Source organism: Zea mays, chromosome 5, assembly GCF_902167145.1.
Source record: "Zea mays cultivar B73 chromosome 5, Zm-B73-REFERENCE-NAM-5.0, whole genome shotgun sequence".
NCBI lineage: Eukaryota > Viridiplantae > Streptophyta > Magnoliopsida > Poales > Poaceae > Zea > Zea mays.
Genome location: NC_050100.1, coordinates 37,143,651 through 37,168,839, shown reverse-complemented (window position 1 = coordinate 37,168,839; position 25,189 = coordinate 37,143,651). Strand labels below are relative to the sequence as shown.

Genomic DNA, 25,189 nt, shown 5'->3' with positions numbered 1-25,189 from the left:
ACGAGGTATAACCCTCATACCGCAAAAGGCCATGTGATTAGAATTGTCTGCAGGGCCTAAGTTGGTAGGTGCATTTGCTTCACATAAAATTGGCACCCCTTCCAGGACCGCACAATCTCAGTGGCATCGAAAACCACAGTTGACCAGTATAACCCTTGTCTGAAGGCATTTCCAACGAGGGTTCGAGGCACCTTGTGGTAACCGCAAGCCCCGAGTGGATTTCGCTCAATAGCTCTTGACTTTGGCTGATTGGTATGCACCGCTGGATAATTCTCGAGGGGCTACGTTCGTATAACTCTTTTTCTTCCTCTAGTAGTACGAATGTTTTGGCCCTCTAGGACAGTCGCCTAGCCTCAGCCTTGCCAAGAGGTAGTTTGCCCCGGAGGAGGTACTCTAGGTATGGGGTTCGCCAATCTAGGGCTGACGTAGCCCCGCCCTATTCTCCATCAATCTGCATGGCTTCAGGCTCTCCGGCTGGAGGCGTGCTAGTGTCTGGACCAGGTTCGAGCGCCTCTTTGATTGCAATAGAAGGTTTGTAGACATCCCTAGAAAAGACGTTCGGGGGAACCGTGGTTCGCCCCGAAGCTATCTTTACTAGTTCGTCGGCAACCTCTTTGTAACGTCACGCGATGTGGTTGCGGTTATTCCATCTCCTGCGGTGAGGAGGACGAGGTAGAATTCTGGTTGCTCCTGAGCGTCAGCCAGGTGTCTAGGTGGGAGGAGCACCATGTTGTACTCGATGCCAAGAAACATGAACTCAAGACTCCCGAACTAGATCAACGTGCTAAGCCGTAAAGGGTGCTGGAGGTTGGCCATCTAGAGTCTTGATGGGAATGTGGTGTATGCACGCAACGAGCCCCTACCTGACACGCTAATTGCCGGTGTTTTAACCCGAGGATCCTATCGACTACTGAAATGAAGTTGTGTGCCCTGGCCCAGAAGGGTAATGCAAGGTGACACAAGTCTTTTATTCTGGTTCGAGCTAGTGAGAGCCCTACTTCTAGCAGAGGGGGATGAGACTTATATTACTTGCACCTAAGTGCTTGTAGTAGGGAGTACAAGCTGGTCGAGAGAGGGAAAGGAGCCCAAGTCCCTGCGGTTGATTGAGGCAAGTGCCAATATCGCGTGGAGGAGAAAACTGTGAAGTGTTCACCCCCTGCCTGAAGCCCTGGACGTCCCTATTTATAGCCTCAAGGAGGGCCTTCAGGAGTGACGGGGTTTGTCGCGTACGGTGAGGAGGCGAGGCCGAGCCCCTATAGCCAGTATGGCCTGTGGTATGGTCCTTCTACTCAATGTTGACTTGTGCATGGAGGAGATGTCTGGTTCCTCTATTTGCATCTTTGAATACGCAGAGAGTTGAGGCCAGAGCCGAGAGCTCAGTCTCGTACCCAAGCCCTCTTGATGGGGAAGGTGTCCAAATCATAGTGGTTGGAGAAGTGGTGAGTATGGCAAAAAGCTCCTTGTAATACGTCAGTTCTATTGCTTCTAGTCACGTCGTGTATCCTTCCGTTGGTATTATCGAGGCCAAAGCCATGCTCGGGCGAGGCAGAAGTCTTCCCGAGGCCATGGCCGAGCCTTCTCTAGGGCTTGATGCCGTGCAGGACACAGTCAAAGGAGTGGCCTTCTGCGGCATTCATGGGGAGCAGGTAGCCGAGGCCGGGCTCGGACGAGGCAGAGTTTGTTCCGAGGCTAAGGCCGACCATGGGCAAGGCGTAGTTTCCTCCCAAGGACCAGCCCGTGCTTTGTCGTACGCGCGTCCCATCAGGAGTTAGCAGACGACATGGGGGAACCGTAGCCATTGTACCTAGGCATGTGTTATCATAGTTGGTGAAAGTCAATGGGACCACGGTCTAGTCGCTCCTATTCGCCTGCGATGTTGTGCGGGGTAGGTTCACACATTGAATGCTCATGTCCCCTGCAGCCTTTGATTGAGGCCTGGCTTGGGGTTGTCTTCTTTTCCCAAGACAGGCTTGAGCGAGGCAAAAATAGTGGTTCCATGGAGAGAGGACCTCGGTCGAGACAATGATTTCTCCAAAGACGTACCTTGTGCGAGGGCAGGCTTGGGCAAGGCAGAGTTATGAGTGACCATGGAGACAGACCTCGGGTGAATCGTGGTTTACTCTTTCTTGATCTCGGGGAATGTATCTGACGGTGGTCTTGGGGTTAAGCGCGTATTAGGGGATGTTGGTCCTTGTTCTCAAATGCTATACAACAAGAACAAGACAACACAATTGTCAATAATTAAATACCTTTGTCCTTCAAAGCATTATCTCCTTTTGGATATAATGATCTTCAGTCGAAGGTCATGAAGGGCATACCTTCATCATCTCAGTGAACAAATATAGATAAGGTTACATGAAATACAAAAGAATATAAATAATGATTATGAATCAGTAAGTTATTTATATTCTCATTTCATAAACATGAACAAATATCAACAATATTTTTATTACATTGATACCTTCGGATTGCTAGAAGGTGAAGATGCAAGAATGAAGCAAGGGTGATTACAATCCAGCGTGAACAATACGGTGTTACTGTTCATCTATTTATAGGCACGGGACGCAGCCCGGACAAAATTACATTTATGTCCCTGATGTCTACTTTAAATCACAATGTGAGTTATCAAGGACTAAGTAGTCTTTTCCCTCTTATGTCGGTTTTGTCCTTCATCTTTGCTATCATACCAAGCCGAAGCTCCTTTAGACATAGCTTCGGCGTCCATCCATGCTGCCTTCGGGCTGTATCCTCATATCACACGCCTTCATCCCAAATCCGAAGCTTCCTGTAATAGTTTATGTCATACTGAAAACATGGCTAGTCACGTTTTTGAGGACCTTCGGAAGAGGAAGGCCCCAACAGGGGCGTAATCCAGGTACCCCTAATTACGATACCCGACATATGTGTTGACATCTTTTTTGGTGTCACTAGTATACTAGGTGGCTATGTCTCATGCCTTGAGTCATTCATTGTCTTGATTCATTAATCCCGCGCTAAAATCTAAATCAAGATAAGTGAAATTCAGAAAGATCGAGATGGGTCTGCATTTTTCACCACATCATTATATCGATACTGCTTCCATTTGCATTTTTGGATGAACTTGAGCAGCGTAGTGGATGATTGAAACCGGTGTCTTTAGCTTCTAATTGCTTTTCTGTATAGGCTACAACCAGTTGAAAAGTTAGACAATGATAATGCTTACAACCTCTCACACTCACATGCTTCTCCATTAAATTTATGATTCGCTGCAAACTTCGATAAACTTGAAAATGTTCATTTGATATCAATTTCAAATATATGGTTCTAGCATGATGAGTGAACGTTGTTTGGGGTACTTCACCTTGTTTACCTTTGACTAGCACTTGCTTGATTTTCTTCTTACATATGTCATGTGTTGTCGCTAGTGCTGAACTTCTCTTTTGACTACTTAAAACTAAATCAAAATGCTTACACTTCACATAACTTGTGCATGTGATCAGTTTGACCGTCTGCTAGCACGTGCATTATTGCTGCACACATCACACATCACCACTTCGATCAGTTTGAACTTCTCTTTTGCATCTCTGCATTTTCTTATGGGAGATCTCTTGTCAAGAGGGAGTTTCTGTTCTACCCTTATTTGTGGCTTGATGAGTCCATTTGTCAACAAGGGGGAGAAATTTTGGACTATCGGGGGTCTAGAGCGTTGAGGGATAAAATCTAGATTTTTGAGGATTCTGGATTTTTCTTGTGATCCTATAATCGAGGAGAAATTTGAAAGAGGGAGAAAATTTGAGCCTTTGCTAGTTGTGTTAAGCCGTTTTGTCCTCTTTCTGGAGGAACTAGCTTTGATTTCAGATTTTATGCTGATTTTGTGCCCCGTCGTGATTTTTGATTGTTAGCTAGTGGTGTTGATCTTGAGGACTAGGTTCCTTCGCTTGGTCGTGTTGAGTCGTTGCCCATTTCTTTGGGGACCAAGTTGCTCACTCTAGATGACCTGCTTTTGCTTTTATATCGTTTTTGGTCATTTAGGTGAATTTCTCTTCTTCCCTTTTTGTTGATATATGTTTGATGGTGGTGTGATAATGCACTCATCAAGGGGAAGATTTCAAACACAAGGTTAACTTGTCAACAGGTTTGGGTTGATGATGGGTGGTTGTCAACGGGTAGCGTCTCGGGTTAAGTCATGGACTAACTAGGGTGTGAGCATATTTGGTTGTGCAACCATGTTTGTTAGCTTGTGGCGTGCAAGTGTGGATCACAAGGATGTTGGATGGCGGTGAAGGTGAAGGTCATGTGGGATCATGCCGATGGACTAGGAGGGATGAAGGACGAGCGTGGGACTTGACCGAGGGACCAGAAAAACAGGTGACTAGCCATGGTGGCTGGCACTTGGGACACGCATAGGCACGAGGATGTGGGAGAGAGGATCGTGTCACCACTACGGTCGAGGACTAACGAGACACATGTCTAGGATGTGTTTCGCGCATGCTCTGCGGTACTCACCACGATTTCATGGTTGAGGCTCAAAACCACCGAGTTGTTGGTCTGCTGAGTTTGGGAGTCAAAACTCGGCGTTGCGGTTCCAACAGGAATCAGAGGCGACACGTGGTGTCATTATGAAGGGTGCGTCAAGGTGAAGCAACTTCGCGTGGAGCACGTGGCCGTCAGATCAAAATTCCAGGAGTTGGTCCATTTTGCCCCAGCTAAGTGGATAGGCTCTATGTATCTAGGGGTAGTTTAGGAAATAGAAATAACCCTCTATAAATATATTGGTAGGCAGTTATGGACATCTGTCTCTTTTGGCTTAGAGCACTTGCACCCTTCATTTTTTTTCTCCTAGTCTTACTCCTTTAGGTTGTAGTAGATTAGCAAGAGATCCACATGTGTTTTGTTTTCATCTGTGTTCCTGTAATCACCAACTCTTTATTCGAAGGAATGGTGGCCAGATCCATCCATAGGGTTGATTCAAATCTTGTGCTTAGTTTTGATATGGTGCATTTTTTATTTGAGTTTGCCTTTGTCTCTTCCCTTCCTCCGTTCTCTCGAGTTGTGAAAGAACCATCGAGTTCTTGTGTTGTGGGTACTGGTGGGGATTGTTAGGTGCTGAGATACACTCTTTGGATCACTGCATATGTCCACATGGTGCAGTTTTTGGTCATGATCAGAGTTGATCTCATTTTGAGTTCGTTTGAGAAAACCCCAACAAAACCCTGATCGAAATGGCACTTTTGATTTGTGCATAGAGTTTTGTTTAGCTCTAGTTGAAACTTCACAAATCATCTTCTTTCCCCGTGCGCAAACTTTATGTGAAGTTTGAGGCGATTCTGTGTGTTTTTTACCTGTGCTGCACTGTCGCCCCTGTGAGCGGCACTGCCGCTGCCCGACACTATCGGCCTGCCACTTGCCCTGCCTTGCGTTTTTCCTCTTAATTTCTGTAGACAGTTGGGCAGTCTCCTAAGTAGTAGTTTGGTATATTCAATCAACACTGGATTGAATATAACTTGTTACACATTTTTTTGTTGTTCTGTGGGGTTGCGTTGAGATCGGTAGGGGTGTAATCGGATAGGATACAAGGAGATACTTATTATTCAATATTTGTTTTCATACATTCTTTTCGGATTTGGACCAGATACAGATATTATCTAGTTGTGTCGGATAAGACTTGAATGAATATTGACATCTTAAATATTCAACTTTGAGAATACGGAAAAGGATAAAAATCGGATACGAATCGAATAAGTACCCATACTCGGATACAGATCAGATTTTAGCCCTTTCAGGCAGATCGAATTCGAACACGGGTGAATATTATCCATACCATTTATGCCCCTAGAGATCAGGATAAAGTCACGATGTTCTCAAGTGGAGAATATTTAGTGGATCCCATTTAACCCCCTCTAGTCGCCTCACCGATCCTTCACCAACTTGTTCCCTTGCTGTACCTAGATCCTTGTTACCTCCTTTGTGTCCTCCTCCAATTGTTCTAATACATTTTCTAGCCCAACAGCTAGGACAAGTACTTTGGATACTTATTCAGCATTGCTATCTGTTACTGACTTGTGTGTCGCAACTATATATATAGTGAACCTTTGCAATCACACCCACGCTCTAAATGCTTTCACACCGACCACTTTTTTGCATCGGCAGTACTGATAAGAATCTTGTATGAGCGGGTAAGACGCTTCATAACTTGTGATCCACCACCACTCCTGAGAGTAGTTGTAGGGTTCACATTTTTGTTTGTTGCCTTTGTTTCTTTTGTACTAACAATGACAAGACCAATGACCCAAACAAACAAGATCAAGGATCCTAAGCCTATTGATGATGATGTGCCTTCCATCTAGAGTTAAAGGAGATGATGCACATGATGATAGATGATTTCAACAAGTACTAGGACTACGACAACATCCTTTGAGCAGATTGATCAACGTGTTTCTAGACTTGTTACACGTATGGACGAGTAGGAGGCTCATTCCACACCACAAGCTCCAGCCCCTGCTGCACTAGCTAACGGTGCAGTAGTGCTCTCACCTTCGGAAGACGATAACGACGAAACTAATGTTGATGCACCGCTGCAACGATGCCTTGCACGTAATCGATTAGGTATGAGGGTAATGGTAGATGTCATCATCATAATCCTAACTGAGACCATGATCCATATGCTAATATTAAGTTCTCTATTCCATAATTCATTAGTTCTTGATGCTGAAGCTTACTTAGACTAGGAGATGACGGTAGAATGGAAATTTAGTTCCCATCTTGTTCCTAAAGAACATAGGGTTAGACGACCACTAGTGAGTTTAAACATTTTTCTATCATTTGGTGGAATGAACTTGTTAACTCACGTGTTGCGCCATAAACATGGAATGCATTGAAAGAGGAGATGCAAACTAGGTTTGTTCTCCTTCTTATAGATGTGATCTTCTTAAGAAATTGAAACGTTTAGATCAGGGAGACATGTCTATGCAAGAATACAACCAAGAGCTTCATAAAGGTATGCTTTGTTGTGGGGTAGTTGAGGATCCGGTGGACTAAATGGTTAGGTTTCATGGGGGGATTGAGGTGTGAGATTCAGAACATTGTTGATTATAAAGAGTATCATTCTATACAACACTTGTTCCATCTTACTATATTAGTAGAAAAAGAATTGCAGGGTCACCAAAAGTAGCAGCAGTGGAGTAGGAGCACCTTCGCGCCATGACAGCCTTCGGTGCTAGCCATGGCATCATCGTCTTCGAGTGTATGGACGTCAATACCTTACTCCACTAGTGGTGCACTGAACACTGCACCTTCAACATCGTAGGGACACAACAATAAGTCCATGGAGCCTTCGAGTGTTGCACCGAATACTGTTGTGCCCACCTCTTCCATGGGTCACTCCTTTGACATCAAGTGTCACCCCTGCCAGGGACTTGGCCATGTGCAGCAAGATTGCCCCAGCAAACGGTCATACATTGCTATAGGTGATGGTGTGTATGTTAGTGCCTCTGATGTTGTAGATGAAGATACTCTTGGAGCTAACATTGCATGTATCGATGATGGTGATGAAGAGGTTCTTGGTACAACATCGATCGAGACAGTCTCCTGCTAGCCTTTACAAGAATGAGAATGAGAAGAAGTGTGAGAAAGAAAACCAATCACAAGAGCGCAAGAACGTAGCAACAACTCAAGCACAAACTCTCTGCAAGGCACTAAGATTTTCTAGCTCAATTCTATTGAATGTGGCACTTGGGAGGCTTTGAATGGTTTGGAGTAGTTGTGAAAGGGAATTAGGCTTACACCTAGTTCCTAAATAGTTTTGGTGGTTGAATTACCTAACACAAACATTTGGACTAACTAAGTTTGCCCAAGTGTATAGATTACACAGGTGTAAAAGGTTCACACTCAGCCAATAAAAAGACCAAGTTTTGGATTCAACAAAGGAGCAAAGTGGGAACCGAAGACCCTCTGGTCTGGGAGCACCGGACTGTCCGGTGTACACCGGACAGTGTCCGATGCGCCACCGGACAGTGTCCGGTGCACCAGAGGACTCCAACTCGAACTCGCCACCTTCGGGAATTTCCAGAGGCGACTCCGCTATAATTCATCGGACTGTCCGGTGTACACCGGACAGTGTCCGGTGCGCCAAAGGAGGTCGGCCTCCGGAACTCGCCAGCTTCGGGAAAAGCAACGGCTCGTCCACTATAATTCACCGGACTGTCCGGTGTGTACCAGACTGTCCGGTGCGACTCCGGAGCAACGGTCTTCTCCGCGCCAACGGCTCTCTGCCGCGCATTTAATGCGCGCTCTGCGCGCGCAGATGGCAGGCGAGCCCACTCCGGCACACCGGACAAGGAACAGTAGATGTCCGATGTGCACCGGACACCCAGGCGGGCCCACAAGTCAGAAGTTCCAACGACTAGAATCCAACGGCAGTGTGACGTGGCAGGGGGCACCGGACTGTCCGGTGTGCACCGGACTGTCCGGTGCGCCATCGAACAGACAGCCTCCCAACGGCCACTTTTGGTGGTTGGGGCTATAAATACCCCAACCACCCCACCATTCATTGCATCCAAGTTTTCCACTTTCCAACTACTACAAGAGCTCTAGCATTCAATTCTAGACACATCAAAGAGATCAAATCCTCTCCAAATTCCACACAACGCCATAGTGATTAGAGAGAGTGATTTGCTTGTGTTCTTTCGAGCTCTTGCGCTTGGATTGCTTTCTTCTTTCTTGATCCTTTCTTTGCAATCAAACTCACTTGTAATTGAGGCAAGAGACACCAATCTTGTGGTGGTCCTTGTGGGAACTTTGTGTTCCAAGTGATTGAGAAGAGAAAGCTCACTCGATCCGTGGATCGTTTGAGAGAGGGAAGGGTTGAAAGAGACCCGGCCTTTGTGGCCTCCTCAACGGGGAGTAGGTTTGCAAGAACCGAACCTCGGTAAAACAAATCTCCGTGTCTCACTTGCTTATTTGCTAGGGATTTGTTTTTCACCCTCTTTCTCGCGGACTCGTTTCTTTATTACTAACGCTAACCCGGCTTGTAGTTGTGTTTATATTTGTAAATTTCAGTTTCGCCCTATTCACCCCCCCTCTAGGCGACTTTCAATTGGTATCAGAGCCCGGTGCTTCATTAGAGCCTAACCGCTCGAAGTGATGTCGGGAGATCACGCCAAGAAGGAGATGGAGACAGGCGAAAAGCCCACTACAAGCAACGGGAGCACTTCATCGGAAGAGTCCCGCACCAAACGGAGGGAGAAGAAGAAGAGCTCCTCCAACAAAGGGAAGGAGAAGAAATCTTCTTCTCACCGCAAAGAGAAGAAGGAAAAATCTTCTTCCCACAAGCCGCATCGGAGTGGGGACAAACAAAAGAGGATGAGAAAAGTGGTCTACTACGAGACCGACACTTCATCAACATCGACCTCCGGCTCCGACGCGCCCTCCATAACTTCTAAACGCCAAGAGCGTAAGAAGTTTAGTAAGATCCCCCTTCACTATCCTCGCATTTCTAAACATGCACCTTTACTTTCCGTCCCATTAGGCAAACCACCAACTTTTGATGGTGAAGATTATGCAAGGTGGAGTGATTTAATGCGATTTCATCTAACCTCACTCCACAAAAGTATATGGGATGTTGTTGAGTTTGGTGCACAGGTACCATCGGTAGGGGATAAGGACTATGATGAGGATGAGGTGGCCCAAATCGAGCACTTCAACTCTCAAGCGACAACAATACTCCTCGCCTCTCTAAGTAGAGAGGAGTATAACAAAGTACAAGGGTTGAAGAGCGCCAAGGAAGTTTGGGATGTTCTCAAAACCGCACATGAGGGAGACGAGCTCACCAAGATCACCAAGCGGGAAACGATCGAGGGGGAGCTCGGTCGGTTCCGGCTTCGCAAAGGGGAGGAGCCACAACACATGTACAACCGGCTCAAGACCTTGGTGAACCAAGTGCGCAACCTCGGGAGCGTAAAGTGGGATGACCATGAGGTGGTTAAGGTTATTCTAAGATCACTTATTTTCCTTAACCCTACTCAAGTTCAATTAATCCGTGGTAATCCTAGATATACTAAAATGACCCCCGAGGAAGTTATCGGGCATTTTGTAAGTTTTGAGTGCATGATCGAAGGCTCGAGAAAGATCAACGAGCTTGACGAACCCACCACATTCGAAGCTCAACCCGTCGCACTCAAGGCGACGGAGGAAAAGAAGGAGGAGGCTACACCAAGTCGACAACCAATAGACGCCTCCAAGCTCGACAATGAGGAAATGGCGCTCGTCATCAAGAGCTTCCGCCAAATCCTCAAGCAAAGGAGGGGGAAAGACTACAAGTCCCGCTCCAAGAAGGTTTGCTACAAATGTGGTAAGCCCGGTCATTTTATTGCTAAATGTCCCATATCTAGTGACAGTGACCGAGGCGACGACAAGAAGGGGAGAAGAAAGGAGAAGAAGAGGTACTACAAGAAGAAGGGCGGCGATGCCCATGTTTGTCGGGAGTGGAACTCCGACGAAAGCTCTAGCGACTCCTCCGACGACGAGGACGCTGCCAACATCGCCGTCACCAAGGGACTTCTCTTCCCCAACGTCGGCCACAAGTGCCTCATGGCAAAGGACGGCAAAAGGAAGAAGGTAAAATCAAGATCCTCCACTAAATATGAAACCTCTAGTGATGAAAATGCTAGTGATGAGGAGGATAACTTGCGTACCCTTTTTGCCAATCTTAACATGGAACAAAAAGAAAAATTAAATGAATTAATTAGTGCTATTCATGAAAAGGATGACCTTTTGGATTCCCAAGAGGATTGTCTAATTAAAGAAAACAAGAAACATGTTAAGGTTAAAAATGCTTATGCTCTAGAAATTGAGAAATGTGAAAAATTATCTAGTGAGCTAAGCACTTGCCGTGAGATGATTGACAACCTTAGGAATGAAAATGCTAGTCTAAATGCTAAGGTTGATTCACATGTTTGTAATGTTTCAATTCCTAATCCTAGAGATAATAATGAAAATTTGCTTGCTAGGATTGAAGAATTAAACATTTCTCTTGCTAGCCTTAGAGTAGAAAATGAAAATTTAATTGCTAAGGCTAAAGAACTAGATGTTTGCAATGCTACCATTTCCAATCTTAGAGACAAAAATGATATTCTTCATGCTAAGATTGTTGAACTTAATTCTTGCAAACCCTCTACATCTATTGTTGAGCATGTATCTATTTGTACTAGATGTAGAGATGTTGATATTAATGCTATACATGATCACATGACTTTAATTAAACAACAAAATGATCATATAGCTAAATTAGATGCTAAAATTGCCGAGCATAACTTAGAGAATGAAAAATTTAAATTTGCTAGAAGTATGCTCTATAGTGGGAGACGCCCTGGCATCAAGGATGGCATTGGCTTCCAAAGGGGAGACAATGTCAAACTTAGTGCCTCTCCTAAAAAATTGTATAACTTTGTTAAGGGCAAGGCTCCCATGCCTCAGGATAACGAGGGTTACATTTTGTACCCTGCCGGTTATCCTGAGAGCAAAATTAGGAGAATTCATTCTAGGAAGTCTCACTCTGGCCCAAATCATGCTTTTATGTATAAGGGTGAGACATCTAGTTCTAGGCAACCAACCCGTGCTAAGTTGCCTAGAAAGAAAACTCCTAGTGCATCAAATGATCATGACATTTCATTTAAAACTTTTGATGCATCTTATGTGTTGACTAACAAATCCGGCAAGATAGTTGCAAAATATGTTGGGGGCAAGCACAAGGGCTCCAAGACTTGTGTTTGGGTACCCAAAGTTCTTGTGTCTAATGCCAAAGGACCCAAAACCATTTGGGTACCTAAAGTCAAGAACTAAACTTGTTTTGTAGGTTTATGCATCCGGGGGCTCAAGTTGGATACTCGACAGCGGGTGCACAAACCACATGACAGGGGAAAAGAAGATGTTCTCCTCCTACGAGAAAAACCAAGATCCCCAAAGAGCGATTACATTCGGGGATGGAAATCAAGGTTTGGTCAAAGGTTTGGGTAAAATTGCTATATCTCCTGACCATTCTATTTCCAATGTTTTTCTTGTTGATTCTTTAGATTACAATTTGCTTTCCGTATCTCAATTATGTCAAATGGGCTACAACTGTCTATTCACTGATATAGGTGTCACTGTCTTTAGAAGAAGTGATGATTCAATAGCATTTAAGGGAGTGTTAGAGGGTCAGCTATACTTGGTAGATTTTGATAGAGCTGAACTCGACACTTGCTTAATTGCTAAGACTAACATGGGTTGGCTCTGGCACCGCCGACTAGCCCATGTTGGAATGAAGAATCTTCATAAGCTTCTAAAGGGAGAGCACATTTTAGGACTAACCAATGTTCATTTTGAGAAAGACAGGATTTGTAGCGCATGCCAAGCAGGAAAGCAAGTTGGCACTCATCATCCGCATAAGAACATAATGACGACCGACAGGCCACTGGAGCTCCTACACATGGATCTATTCGGCCCGATTGCTTACATAAGCATCGGCGGGAGTAAGTACTGTCTAGTTATTGTGGATGATTATTCTCGCTTCACTTGGGTATTCTTTTTGCAGGAAAAATCTCAAACCCAAGAGACCTTAAAGGGATTCTTGAGACGGGCTCAAAACGAGTTCGGCTTAAGGATCAAGAAAATTCGAAGCGACAACGGGACGGAGTTCAAGAACTCTCAAATTGAAGGCTTCCTTGAGGAGGAGGGCATCAAGCATGAGTTCTCTTCTCCCTACACACCTCAACAAAATGGTGTAGTGGAGAGGAAGAATAGAACTCTATTGGACATGGCAAGAACCATGCTTGATGAGTACAAAACTTCGGATCGGTTTTGGGCCGAGGCGGTCAACACCGCTTGCTACGCCATCAACCGGTTGTATCTACACCGAATCCTCAAGAAGACATCATATGAACTCCTAACCGGTAAAAAGCCCACATTTCATATTTTAGAGTCTTTGGTAGCAAATGCTTTATTCTTGTTAAAAGAGGTAGAAAATCTAAATTTGCTCCTAAGACTGTAGAAGGCTTTTTACTTGGTTATGACTCAAACACAAGGGCATACAGGGTCTTTAACAAGTCCACTGGACTAGTTGAAGTCTCATGTGACATTGTGTTTGATGAGACTAATGGCTCTCAAGTAGAGCAAGTTGATCTTGATGAGATAGGTGAAGAAGAGGCTCCATGCATCGCGCTAAGGAACATGTCCATTGGGGATGTGTGTCCTAAGGAATCCGAAGAGCCTCCAAATGCACAAGATCAACCGTCCTCCTCCATGCAAGCATCTCCACCAACTCAAAATGAGGAAGAGGCTCAAGTTGATGAAGAAGAAGATCAATCAAATGAGCCACCTCAAGATGAAGGCATAGATCAAGGGGGAGATGCAAATGATCAAGACAAGGAGGATGAAGAGCAAAGGCCGCCACACCCAAGAGTCCACCAAGCAATCCAACGAGATCACCCCATCGACACCATCCTCGGCGACATTCATAAGGGGGTAACTACTCGATCTCGTGTTGCACATTTTTGTGAACATTACTCGTTTGTTTCCTCTATTGAGCCACACAGGGTAGAGGAAGCACTCCAAGATTCGGATTGGGTGGTGGCAATGCAAGAGGAGCTCAACAACTTCACGAGGAATGAGGTATGGCATTTGGTTCCACGTCCTGATCAAAATGTTGTAGGAACCAAATGGGTCTTCCGCAACAAGCAAGATGAGCATGGTGTGGTGACAAGGAACAAAGCTCGACTTGTGGCCAAAGGATACTCCCAAGTCGAAGGTTTGGATTTCGGTGAAACCTATGCACCCGTAGCTAGGCTTGAGTCAATTCGTATATTATTAGCCTATGCTACTTACCATGGCTTTAAGCTTTATCAAATGGACGTGAAAAGTGCCTTCCTCAATGGACCAATCAAGGAAGAGGTCTATGTTGAGCAACCTCCCGGCTTTGAAGACAGTGAGTATCCTAACCATGTCTATAAGCTCTCTAAGGCGCTTTATGGGCTCAAGCAAGCCCCAAGAGCATGGTATGAATGCCTTAGAGATTTCCTTATTGCTAATGGCTTCAAAGTCGGAAAGGCCGATCCTACACTCTTTACCAAAACTCTTGAAAATGACTTGTTTATATGCCAAATTTATGTTGATGATATTATATTTGGGTCTACTAACGAGTCTACATGTGAAGAGTTTAGTAGGATTATGACTCAGAAATTCGAGATGTCCATGATGGGGGAGTTGAAGTATTTTCTAGGATTTCAAGTGAAGCAACTCCAAGAGGGCACCTTCATTAGCCAAACGAAGTACACTCAAGATATTCTTAGCAAGTTTGGAATGAAGGGTGCCAAACCCATCAAGACACCCATGGGAACTAATGGGCATCTCGACCTCGACACGGGAGGTAAGTCCGTGGATCAAAAGGTATACCGGTCGATGATAGGTTCATTACTCTATTTATGTGCATCTCGACCGGACATTATGCTTTCCGTTTGCATGTGTGCAAGATTCCAATCCGACCCTAAGGAATCCCACCTTACGGCCGTAAAACGAATCTTGAGATATTTGGCTTATACTCCTAAGTTTGGGCTTTGGTACCCTCGGGGATCTACATTCGATTTGATTGGTTATTCGGATGCCGATTGGGCGGGGTGCAAGATCAATAGGAAGAGCACATCGGGGACTTGCCAGTTCTTGGGAAGATCCTTGGTGTCTTGGGCTTCAAAGAAGCAAAATTCGGTCGCTCTTTCCACTGCCGAAGCCGAGTACATTGCCGCAGGTCATTGTTGCGTGCAATTGCTTTGGATGAGGCAAACCCTGCGGGACTACGGTTACAAATTAACCAAAGTCCCTTTGCTATGTGATAATGAGAGTGCAATCAAAATGGCCGACAATCCCGTCGAGCATAGCCGCACTAAGCACATAGCCATTCAGTATCATTTTCTTAGGGATCACCAACAAAAGGGAGATATCGAGATTTCTTACATTAACACTAAAGATCAATTAGCCGATATCTTTACCAAGCCTCTTGATGAACAATCTTTTACCAGACTTAGGCATGAGCTCAATATTCTTGATTCTAGAAATTTCTTTTGCTAGCTTGCACACATAGCTCATAAATATACCTTTGATCATGTCTCTTTCATATGCTATGACTAATGCGTTTTTCAAGTCTATTTCAAACCAAGTCATAGGTGTATTGAAAAGGAATTGGAGTCTTCGGCGAAGACAAAGGCTTCCACTCTGTAACTCATCCTTCGCCATCACTCCAAGAAAAGGACCTTGTCTTTGGGGGAGAGAGTAAAAGCCCAAAGCAAAAGGACCGGACTTCGTCTTTGGTATAATCTTAACTCATTTACTTATGACCAAAGGGGAAGATAGTACTTCGATGGGCTCTAATGATTCCGTTTTTGGCGATTCATGCCAAAGGGGGAGAAAATAAGCCCAAAGCAAAAGGACCGCACCACCACCAATTTCAAAAGACTTAGTGTTGAATATTTATCAATTGGTTTTCCTATTATGTTCAAAAAGGGGGAGAAAGTAGTATTTCAAAATTATATATCAAAACCCTCTTGAAAACTAAGAGGTGGATCTCCTTCAGGGGGAGTTTTGTTTAAGTCAAAGGAAAAGCATTTGAAACAGGGGGAGAAAAATTCAAGTCTTGAAAATGCTTTGCAAAACTCTTATTCACTACCTTTAACTATTTGCAAAAGAACTTAGAAAAGATTTTGCAAAAACAAAACATGTGGTGCAAGCGTGGTCCAAAATGTTATAAGTAAGAAACAATCCATGCATATCTTGTAAGTAGTTATATTGGCTCAATTCCAAGCAACCTTTACACTTACATTATGCAAACTAGTTCAATAATACACTTCTATATTTGCTTTGGTTTGTGTTGGCATCAATCACCAAAAAGGGGGAGATTGAAAGGGAATTAGGCTTACACCTAGTTCCTAAATAGTTTTGGTGGTTGAATTACCTAACACAAACATTTGGACTAACTAAGTTTGCCCAAGTGTATAGATTACACAGGTGTAAAAGGTTCACACTCAGCCAATAAAAAGACCAAGTTTTGGATTCAACAAAGGAGCAAAGTGGGAACCGAAGACCCTCTGGTCTGGGAGCACCGGACTGTCCGGTGTACACCGGACAGTGTCCGGTGCGCCACCGGACAGTGTCCGGTGCACCAGAGGACTCCAACTCGAACTCGCCACCTTCGGGAATTTCCAGAGGCGACTCCGCTATAATTCATCGGACTGTCCGGTGCGCCAAAGGAGGTCGGCCTCCGGAACTCGCCAGCTTCGGGAAAAGCAACGGCTCGTCCACTATAATTCACCGGACTGTCCGGTGTGCACCGGACTGTCCGGTGCGACTCCGGAGAAACGGTCTTCTCCGCGCCAACGGCTCTCTGCCGCGCATTTAATGCGCGCTCTGCGCGCGCAGATGGCAGGCGAGCCCACTCCGGCACACCGGACAAGGAACAGTAGATGTCCGGTGTGCACCGGACACCCAGGCGGGCCCACAAGTCAGAAGTTCCAACGGCTAGAATCCAACGGCAGTGTGACGTGGCAGGGGGCACCGGACTGTCCGGTGTGCACCGGACTGTCCGGTGCGCCATCGAACAGACAGCCTCCCAACGGCCACTTTTGGTGGTTGGGGCTATAAATACCCCAACCACCCCACCATTCATTGCATCCAAGTTTTCCACTTCCCAACTACTACAAGAGCTCTAGCATTCAATTCTAGACACATCAAAGAGATCAAATCCTCTCCAAATTCCACACAACGCCATAGTGATTAGAGAGAGTGATTTGCTTGTGTTCTTTCGAGCTCTTGCGCTTGGATTGCTTTCTTCTTTCTTGATCCTTTCTTTGCAATCAAACTCACTTGTAATTGAGGCAAGAGACACCAATCTTGTGGTGGTCCTTGTGGGAACTTTGTGTTCCAAGTGATTGAGAAGAGAAAGCTCACTCGATCCGTGGATCGTTTGAGAGAGGGAAGGGTTGAAAGAGACCCGGCCTTTGTGGCCTCCTCAACGGGGAGTAGGTTTGCAAGAACCGAACCTCGGTAAAACAAATCTCCGTGTCTCACTTGCTTATTTGCTAGGGATTTGTTTTTCACCCTCTTTCTCGCGGACTCGTTTCTTTATTACTAACGCTAACCCGGCTTGTAGTTGTGTTTATATTTGTAAATTTCAGTTTCGCCCTATTCACCCCCCCTCTAGGCGACTTTCAAGTTGCAATAAGTGTATGGATGTTTGGTGTAGCTATTGTGTATCTTGAATGCTAGTTGGGGGTATTTACATCCCTAACCACCCCATATATATAGTCATTGGAGTTGAGTGGGAAAAATTGCATTTACTGTGGGCGCACCGGACTTCCTACAGGGCTGGTCCGGTGCACCGTCGGACCTTATTGGTCTACTGTTGCAGGGGGCCGTTCTGATGGGGTCAGATAAATAGTACTGATCTGGTGACACACCGAACCTTGTCATGTTAGATTCGACCGTTGAAATCTGAGGCTGACCATTGAACATGAAAGGTTTGGTGACACACTGAACTAAGACAGTGCGCTAGGGCTTTAGCTGGGCCAAAACAACATCTTTGGAACTTCGGTCCGGTGGCACACCGGACTGGTCCAATGAGCTATGTGGCCAATGTCCCTTTGTGCTCTCTGGTAACTGGTCCGTGCACCTTTGGACCGGTCTGGTGCTTCTCTAGACCACATTTCTAACTTGATTTGTGCCTTTTCTTATTCACTTGTTTTGGCTACCTTTGAGGGTGTTTCCCTGACTTAGAAAAATATATCTGGAGATTTTCCAACAAGTCTAAGTCACGAAACTTAGTCGATTTGAATTCTCTAACTCATATCCTGATTTTGGCTCAACTTAGCTTCAAAAGTGTGAAATTTCAAACATGAGCTTTCTAGTTGCTTTGGTTGGTTTAGATACATGCTAACGGGTGTTTAGAACTTATCCAAGATGTTGAACTACTAAAAGTTCATATTTTTCAAATTTTACCCCTATTTGGCTAGATTTGTGACTTAGAAACATAATTGTTGATCTTATAAATATGTGAACAAATAATTTACCAAACTAGTTAGCTCAGATGATTGTGATGGTCATCAAGCACCAAAACATATCTAGAAATGGGTTAAACCTCATTTTCCTTTCAGTTATATACAACTAAACTAGTACAATGTCTATGCGTTGTCTATGCGTTGTGACGTCACACAAGAATAAATATTACACTTTATGTCAACCAAAATGCCTAGAAACATATGAGTTGAAAAGGAACCTGATCTCCTTTTTTATAGCGCGCTCTGCCTGCTTCAGTTAGCGGGGCGATACTATATGCGAGCGCTGCGTTACGTGCGGCTTCCTTTCTTGTTGGGTTTGGATGGTCACGATCTATTTGTAGGGAACGACAAACTAATAGTGGCTTGAGTGGTTTTCGCGGTCTATCTATGGGAAACGGCTCACTGCTAGAGGGAGAAAAATAAATCCACGTGCGAAGCGCGTGACGCAGAATGACCATCGAAACTGGTGTTTTATAGTAGCAGAGAAATCATATAAATACATGTTGTTGTTGCATTCACGGTCGGCAGCTTATTGGAACCAACGAGAGCACCGGTCTTTGGATTCTCAATGAAGCTACTATCAACCACATCGTTCATTTTCATACAAGCTTAATATTCACAAGTGACAAGTGGCCGTGATTTTTTTATTTAACATTTTGAAGTCTATGAAACGTGAACTTTTTATAGAAAGGAGCATGACAAAGGAGCTCTCACCCTCATGGGACAAGAAGCGATGTTTCCAAGAACATGACCGTGCCAATCAGAAGCTGATAATTTTCCAAATACTTGCCATCTCCTGACATTGAATATTGAAATAGCAGAGGCATGATAAGTATACTCCTGGATAGGGGTGGAAATGAGCCGGCTCGACTCACTGTGGCTCGATAAAGTAGTTCAGTCGGGTTTGGCTTGGTTCTATGACGAGACTGAAAAGTTGGTTAGACTTGTCGGCTCGTGAGCCGGTTCGTTGAGCCAATGATCCTGACCATAAACGTGAACTCGCTCTCTAAAATATAATATAAAATCTTAAAAATAATTTAAGTAACATATTTTAAATTAGTAAAATAAATATATTACTAATGTAATATAGAAAATATGTTAATTTTATACAGTAATCTGAAAAATATAAACTAATATTTAGTACTGACACTAGATGCTAATTATGATTTTATGTAACAAATTATTATAGTGTCGAGTCACGAGTCAGCTCGTGAGCCACAGCGAGCTAAGCTAAATTATCTCGCTTTTTTCTCGAGTCAGAAAAATATGCTCGACCCAAACTCGTTATAAGCACCGAGTTGCTCTGACCCGAGCTGACCCGCCGCGAACCCGAACGTGCTGGTCGAACTCTAGCTTTTTTTTCCAGCCCGCCGTTTCAACTGATGAAAAACTCACGAAGCAGAAAAGCAACGGCGCCACACATTGTTTGCACAAGGCAGGCATTGTGGCAGGAGGAAGTAACTGGTTAGCTAGGGGTACCAACCGCTGCTGGATCGCCATTGCCAGTCCAGTCATATCGGCAACCACCAGGACCAAACCTAATCCAGAGTGACTTGAGACATAATGGCTAGATATGCCAACTAAATGTATCCACCTCAGCATGGCCCCACAAGGTAGGGAAAAAAGGTCCTTGCGTACTGGGCCACCCTACCTTTGTTGTTAGATGTTGCTATCTGATGGTATTAGTAGTATTAATCTTGATCTGAGAGCAAAGGGGCTCACGGCGCAGTGCCAAAGGCCACTGGCCGGAAGCGCTCGTTCGAGCTCTGGGTGACGCACTATTTACCTGGAATTTTCTTGGGTATAGAGTACACACCTGTGTGTTTAGTGGTATTGCACCCACGTACTAGAGGTCTAAACCTCTTAAATTAATCGAGATGTGACATATCATACGGATTTCCTATGATGGTGATTTTTCACAAATCTACTGTTTATTCTGAAACCACTTCTAATATTTTATCTCTATAAAATTTATAGATACAACGGTCCTGGTTTAAAGCCACTGTGAACATGCCTGCGAGTACGAGTGCATCGTGTGCAGGCACAAGCACAATAGTCTTCTGCAGTTTTGCTTTGTGATGCACACCGAGTAGACTAGGCACAAATTATTGTATGTTCCCAGTCCCAGATCAACTTCCAAGCGTTCGATCTTCGTGATACAGATAAGCGCAATTTGATTTAGTGCGGTTTTTAAAATACAATTTAATTGCTAATTTCTCGTATAATATAATATAAAGTTTATAGTTCCAGAAGTTTAATAATTAAAAAAACAGTGCTAAATACAAAAGAATCTAGCCACTTTTGAAACCCAACATTTTCATACTATTAAACTAGTTATTAGTTAAAAATAATAAAAAATCGAATTTTAAAATGCGCGCTAATCATATAATTAAAGTCAGAGGAAGTGTTTAAGAGATTTCAGTATTTTTTTTAAAAACAAAATTATCAAATCCTGCCCTGACACAGGCACCCAATCCTTTTGAACACGACTTCACCATTCTCTTGGTCCGCAACAGAACATTTCCCTCGAAATATCTTCTGATCTTTGTTACACGCGAAAGCGTAAATGCCCACCAGCAGTTCTAGTGGCCACAGTTGCCAACATTCGCACCATGGAGGAATGAGACCCACAACAATATTCCTAGAAGTATATACACAAATCTTTATTTTACAAAATTCATCATCATCGTCATCAACAGACAAACCCAGCAGAAATCTTGCTTCCTAACATCCCATCAAGAGATCAGTGCAGGATATTCGCATTTGGACATGGATGCTTACAAGGATCATCCATGGATACACTTTGATCCAGAGCTTAGAGGGAGCCTTCCTTGGCCGAGAGCCGCTTCAAGAACTCGTAGACGGTGACCATGGTGGCCGAAGACAGCGACATGGACGCCCACCGCGGCCCGAGCCCGCGGTAGCAAGCAGACCAACCTCCCTCCCGAACTAGCGCGCGCGCCGCGGCCGCGAGCGTCGGCGCCTGCGCCCCAGCGTCCATAACCTGCAGCCGCGTCTTCACGGTGTCCAGCGGCATCGTCACCAGCGCCGCCGCGCTTCCCGCCGCGGCCGCGCTCGCACCCTGCAGGGCTATCGCGGCGCCGCGGCTGTCGTGCGCCGCGGGGCCGACGGCGCGCCAGAGGAGCCGCTGCGCGGTCACGTAGGAGGCCCACCACGCGGCACTGGAGGGCGCGTAGGTCAGCACCGAGATGCCGAAGCCGCGGTACAGGCCGCGCACGCCGTCCGCGAGTAGGATCTTCCGGAACGCGTCGGTACCGCCGCGGTAGCGGGCGGCAGCGAGGGGCGCCGTCTGAAGCATGAGACGCTGGCTGACGACGTCCACCGGGGTCCAGACGACCTGCGCGGCTACGGCAGCGGAGACGCCGCCCGCGGCCGAGGCGGCAGCCGAGGCGGCCGGTTCCGCGACGCCGAGGCGGAGGGCGGCGGAGCCCACGACGCTCTTGGTGGCCTCGAGCGCCGCCATATAGAGAGCGCGCGCGGGCACCGTGCCCGCGAGGGACGCACCGAAGCCACGGTAGAACCCTCGGGGACCGTCGCGCCGGAGAATCGCCGCCGCTGCCGCCGAGGCCGCGGCCTGTGCGGGGGCAGCAACCTGGAGGTGCGTCTTGAGGACGACGGCCGGATATAGCGCCGCGGAGACGCCAGAGAAGAGCGCGGCGCCGAGTACAAAAAACCGCGACTTGTCGAGCATCTCCCAGCTCACCTCTGCCGGCATCCCCCTTGCCTCCTCGAACTCGCCGCCATGCTCCGAGACTCTTGCGGCGCTAAAGCTCATCGCTTCCCGGATTTCTCCTTCCACGCCCGCTCACCTTCTAGGCTATCTAGAGATCCAATCCAAGTATGAAGTGTCCAATTACTATCTACTAGAGGCCGCGTGCGCAAGAAGTCAGAGGTAGAAGGGATGGAACATCTCGCGTGCCGAGTGGACGTCGCCGGCAGTGTACCCGGTCGCCGACGGCAGCATCTCCGGCGAGGGGAAGGCTTTACTTCCTCCCCTTTGTGCTAGGAAGAATAGGAGAACCGGTGGAGTGGCCTGTGCAAACGCAAAAGTAAAAAGAAATACCTTGGACGCAAGGGGTGTAGGTGAATATTTATGCGAATTGAGGATTAGGTGTCCTCACGACGACTGCCACGTAGCGGTCGCTGCTAGTTGCTGCTGATATGGTAGTCTTATCGCCTGCGCAGGCGCTGAGCACATGTTCACCTATATATCAGGAGTAACAAAATAATAAACCTACTAGGTACATACCCGTGCGTTGCAACGGGATTTAAAAATTATTATAAAATATAGATATATAGTTTAGTTGATGTTTGATTGTAGTGAATAAAAGTAGCTACGTGATAGAATGTTTTATAATTACTTGTATCAATAGAGGAAACTTTTTTATTGATACATTGGTACGTTACTTAGTTGATGTAATGGATTTCAATTGTATCCTTTGCAGTGGCTAAGCTACTTAAGGGTCCATATATTCAGGTATCCTTCCATGACGGCTTCACCACATTATTTCAATCTATTTAGACAACAGTGAATGTGATAGCTAACTATGTTTGTTCAGTGCTTTTGATACAATTATAAAACATACAGTGAGTTGTACGAAGTAGGCTTTGTACTCTATTAAATTCACCTCCTATGTTATTGAAACGATTGCAGTTCAGAAAAAACTAAAATAATCTATGAAATCCATAATAATACAAAATAAATCATCATTCTCACACTAATACAACATGTGTGGCCCATTTTCCAGGAAAAAACTGGAGTTCCCCACTGCAATGGATAAGGAAATCTGAACCAGGGTGAAGATCTTAAGGCATGCGAAGTGTCTACACTGCAAGATCTCATCCTCAATACATGCTTCCGACAAAAGGCTGATATATTATTTGAGGCAGGAATATTTGCATCACAACCTTTGAAGCTATAAACTCCAGTTGCTGTGAGAACGAAAGCAACAGCCCATGTGATTCCTAATCCAAGAGGAACCTAAAGAGGCAGCATCAGTAGTTCAGAAATTAGCCTCTCAGATCAACCAGCATGCAGCACAGATCAGTAGTTCAGATTATGCGGGCACATCGACGCTCCATGGGTCGAGGGTGCCGCGTGGTTTGCGCTGGCGAGGAGCCGGAGCGGGATCTGGGGGCTGCGAGATATGGGGCTGCCGGCGGTATGCGGGGGAGGGTTCGTCGTGGGCGGTTGCGGGGCGGATGCGTGCGGCAGAACATGCACCGGGGTGCGTGGACGCCTACAATACTGACATAATTAGTAGTAGAGATAGGGCACAATTCTCCTGTGCTTTTCGAGGAAAAAATACTAAAACAGAGAGGGTATTTAGTTATTTACTTGACTTTCCCACTTGATTGATTGAGATTCTATAAGAAACAAGTGGCAACTTCTTAGCCTGCTGTGCATATTCAAAAGCCCTGCCAAAGCAAAACTAATGTCAACTGAAATTCCAACACAACATATCACAAAAAATCATCAAATAGAATAACATGTACAAGTTAACTACGACTAACCTATCAACTTGCAAAAGCCCATTTCTTGTGGTCAGTTTCTCCTCAGGTGCATTACTTATAGATGCGGCTGTATTCTCTATTGCTTTTCTTACAGAATAAGGGCTTAATGGAATGCCTTCAGCCTGAAATATATTCCAAATTAGAATAATATGTAGTGTTTTGTCTTGCTTTACACCTTTACCAAACATAAAAAAGGGTGTACTGCATTAATGAACAAAAAAGAAAATTGACCACACAAACCTTCATGCCACTAACAAGAAGAGCTACCCCACCACAAGCAGAAGGAGATGACATGGAAGTGCCATTCATGAGCATGCGAGATTGAAGCGTCCAAGTTGGTACAGGAGCAACTGCACCACCAGGTGCACTAATGGAAACGCCAAGATCCCCATCAGCAGTAGTCCTACGGTTAGACCTTTCATTTCCAATAACAGATTTAAATGTTACTGTCTAAAAAGTAAAAACAAATACAGTTGTTAAATTGCAATTGTTCTACGAGGCTTATTTTATTAGTTGCACAGCACAGTGGACTTATTTTAGTTGCACAATATATATCACGATTCATAATAAGACGGTGTCACATGAAATTGTGGGACACTGGTACTAACATACCATGTGTACTCCATTCCCTTTGCAGATGGTTGTACAACACAGTGAGCTCCAGCAGCCATGGCTGGTGAAACATAAGCACCAACACCAATAATGTTTTTGGTAAAATTTCAGTCACCTACACAGCCTCCTCTCCAACGCCTCCTCCAGATGGAACTGCATGAGAAATCCCATCAGAACCATGTATTAAAGGCTAAGATCAAATAGATATACAAATTGATGCAATTTATAGCCCTAGGGAGAAGGGTTGGGTGAAACATTTTTGGAACATAAACTAATTTGGTAGCTGCACATGAATCCACCACAACAAAGAAAGAATGGACCGGTTGGAGAGTCCATCTCAGAAAGAGAGGTCTAGATTTGGCCTTATCAAGAACAACGAAAGCCAAGACCAAGAAAACAGATTCTTGGAGCAATCCATCCAATTACAATTACAGAACAAGTTGTGCAAGCAAAGATAATAGGTTCTTACCAGCAAAGAAAGAAATCAATCCGAACTCAATGAATCTGCCCTCCACGCATGTCCAGCACCACCAAGGCGAAAACTTCCCTGCCACATGAGCAGTAGTGCAGCACGCTAGCCGCAATAGCAAATCGCGAGGGGTTCTTACAAGGAAAGGAAAAATCAATCCAAACTCGATGAATCTGCTACTCTTCCTCCTCTATCTCTGTGGTGGGAGGTGTACACGAACCCCTCCTCAGCGGCGCGGGCGACACGTCGGAGGGGCGGCGGGCACCTCCCACTCGGGCTCCAGCCCGCCGCCCACCCTGCCCCGGTGGCGGACGGTGCTAGGTGGTGCTGGTGCATTCGTGGATAGAAGCCAGTCGGTAGGCAGGCTCCCCCGGTGGCGAACGGTTGTGTTCTCTGGATTTCAACGAGGTCCTACCTTGAAAGGAAGAAGGAAAGAGCGAGGTTGACAGCTCCATTGTGGAGCGGAGCTTGAGCCGCGGCGGGCAGGCGGAGCGGCGGGCGTGCGGGTGGTGGCGGGCGTTTC

At 45.5% G+C, this 25,189-nt stretch overlaps 2 protein-coding genes across 2 annotated transcripts; both read right to left on the bottom strand.

Annotated features, from left to right (window-relative positions):
- Positions 1 to 20,552: 20,552 nt before the first annotated feature.
- LOC100283427 (mitochondrial carrier-like protein) lies at positions 20,553 to 22,137 on the bottom strand. Its single transcript, NM_001156328.2, has one exon. It carries the CDS (start codon positions 21,844 to 21,846, stop codon positions 20,866 to 20,868), a length of 981 nt encoding a protein of 326 aa, NP_001149800.2. The 5' UTR covers positions 21,847 to 22,137; the 3' UTR covers positions 20,553 to 20,865.
- Positions 22,138 to 23,384: 1,247 nt separating this feature from the next.
- Positions 23,385 to 24,256, bottom strand: LOC103628139 (tripeptidyl-peptidase 2). Its single transcript, XM_008648400.2, has 4 exons — positions 24,167 to 24,256; positions 23,826 to 24,035; positions 23,586 to 23,707; positions 23,385 to 23,489 (listed from the first exon to the last, which is right to left on the bottom strand). Exons 1-4 carry the CDS (start codon positions 24,254 to 24,256, stop codon positions 23,402 to 23,404), a joined length of 510 nt encoding a protein of 169 aa, XP_008646622.1. The 3' UTR covers positions 23,385 to 23,401.
- Positions 24,257 to 25,189: the final 933 nt, after the last annotated feature.

Bases quoted from the DNA above. Each gene is read 5' to 3' on its own strand.
- LOC100283427 (NM_001156328.2), bottom strand. From the start codon at position 21,846: ATGAGCTTTAGCGCCGCAAGAGTCTCGGAGCATGGCGGCGAGTTCGAG.
- LOC103628139 (XM_008648400.2), bottom strand. From the start codon at position 24,256: ATGGCTGCTGGAGCTCACTGTGTTGTACAACCATCTGCAAAGGGAATG. The intron at 24,036-24,166 runs GTGACACCGTCT...TTTACTTTTTAG, and splicing joins CCAGTGTCCCACAATTTCAT to ACAGTAACATTTAAATCTGT. The intron at 23,490-23,585 runs GTTAGTCGTAGT...TTGCTTTGGCAG, and splicing joins GGGCTTTTGCAAGTTGATAG to GGCTTTTGAATATGCACAGC.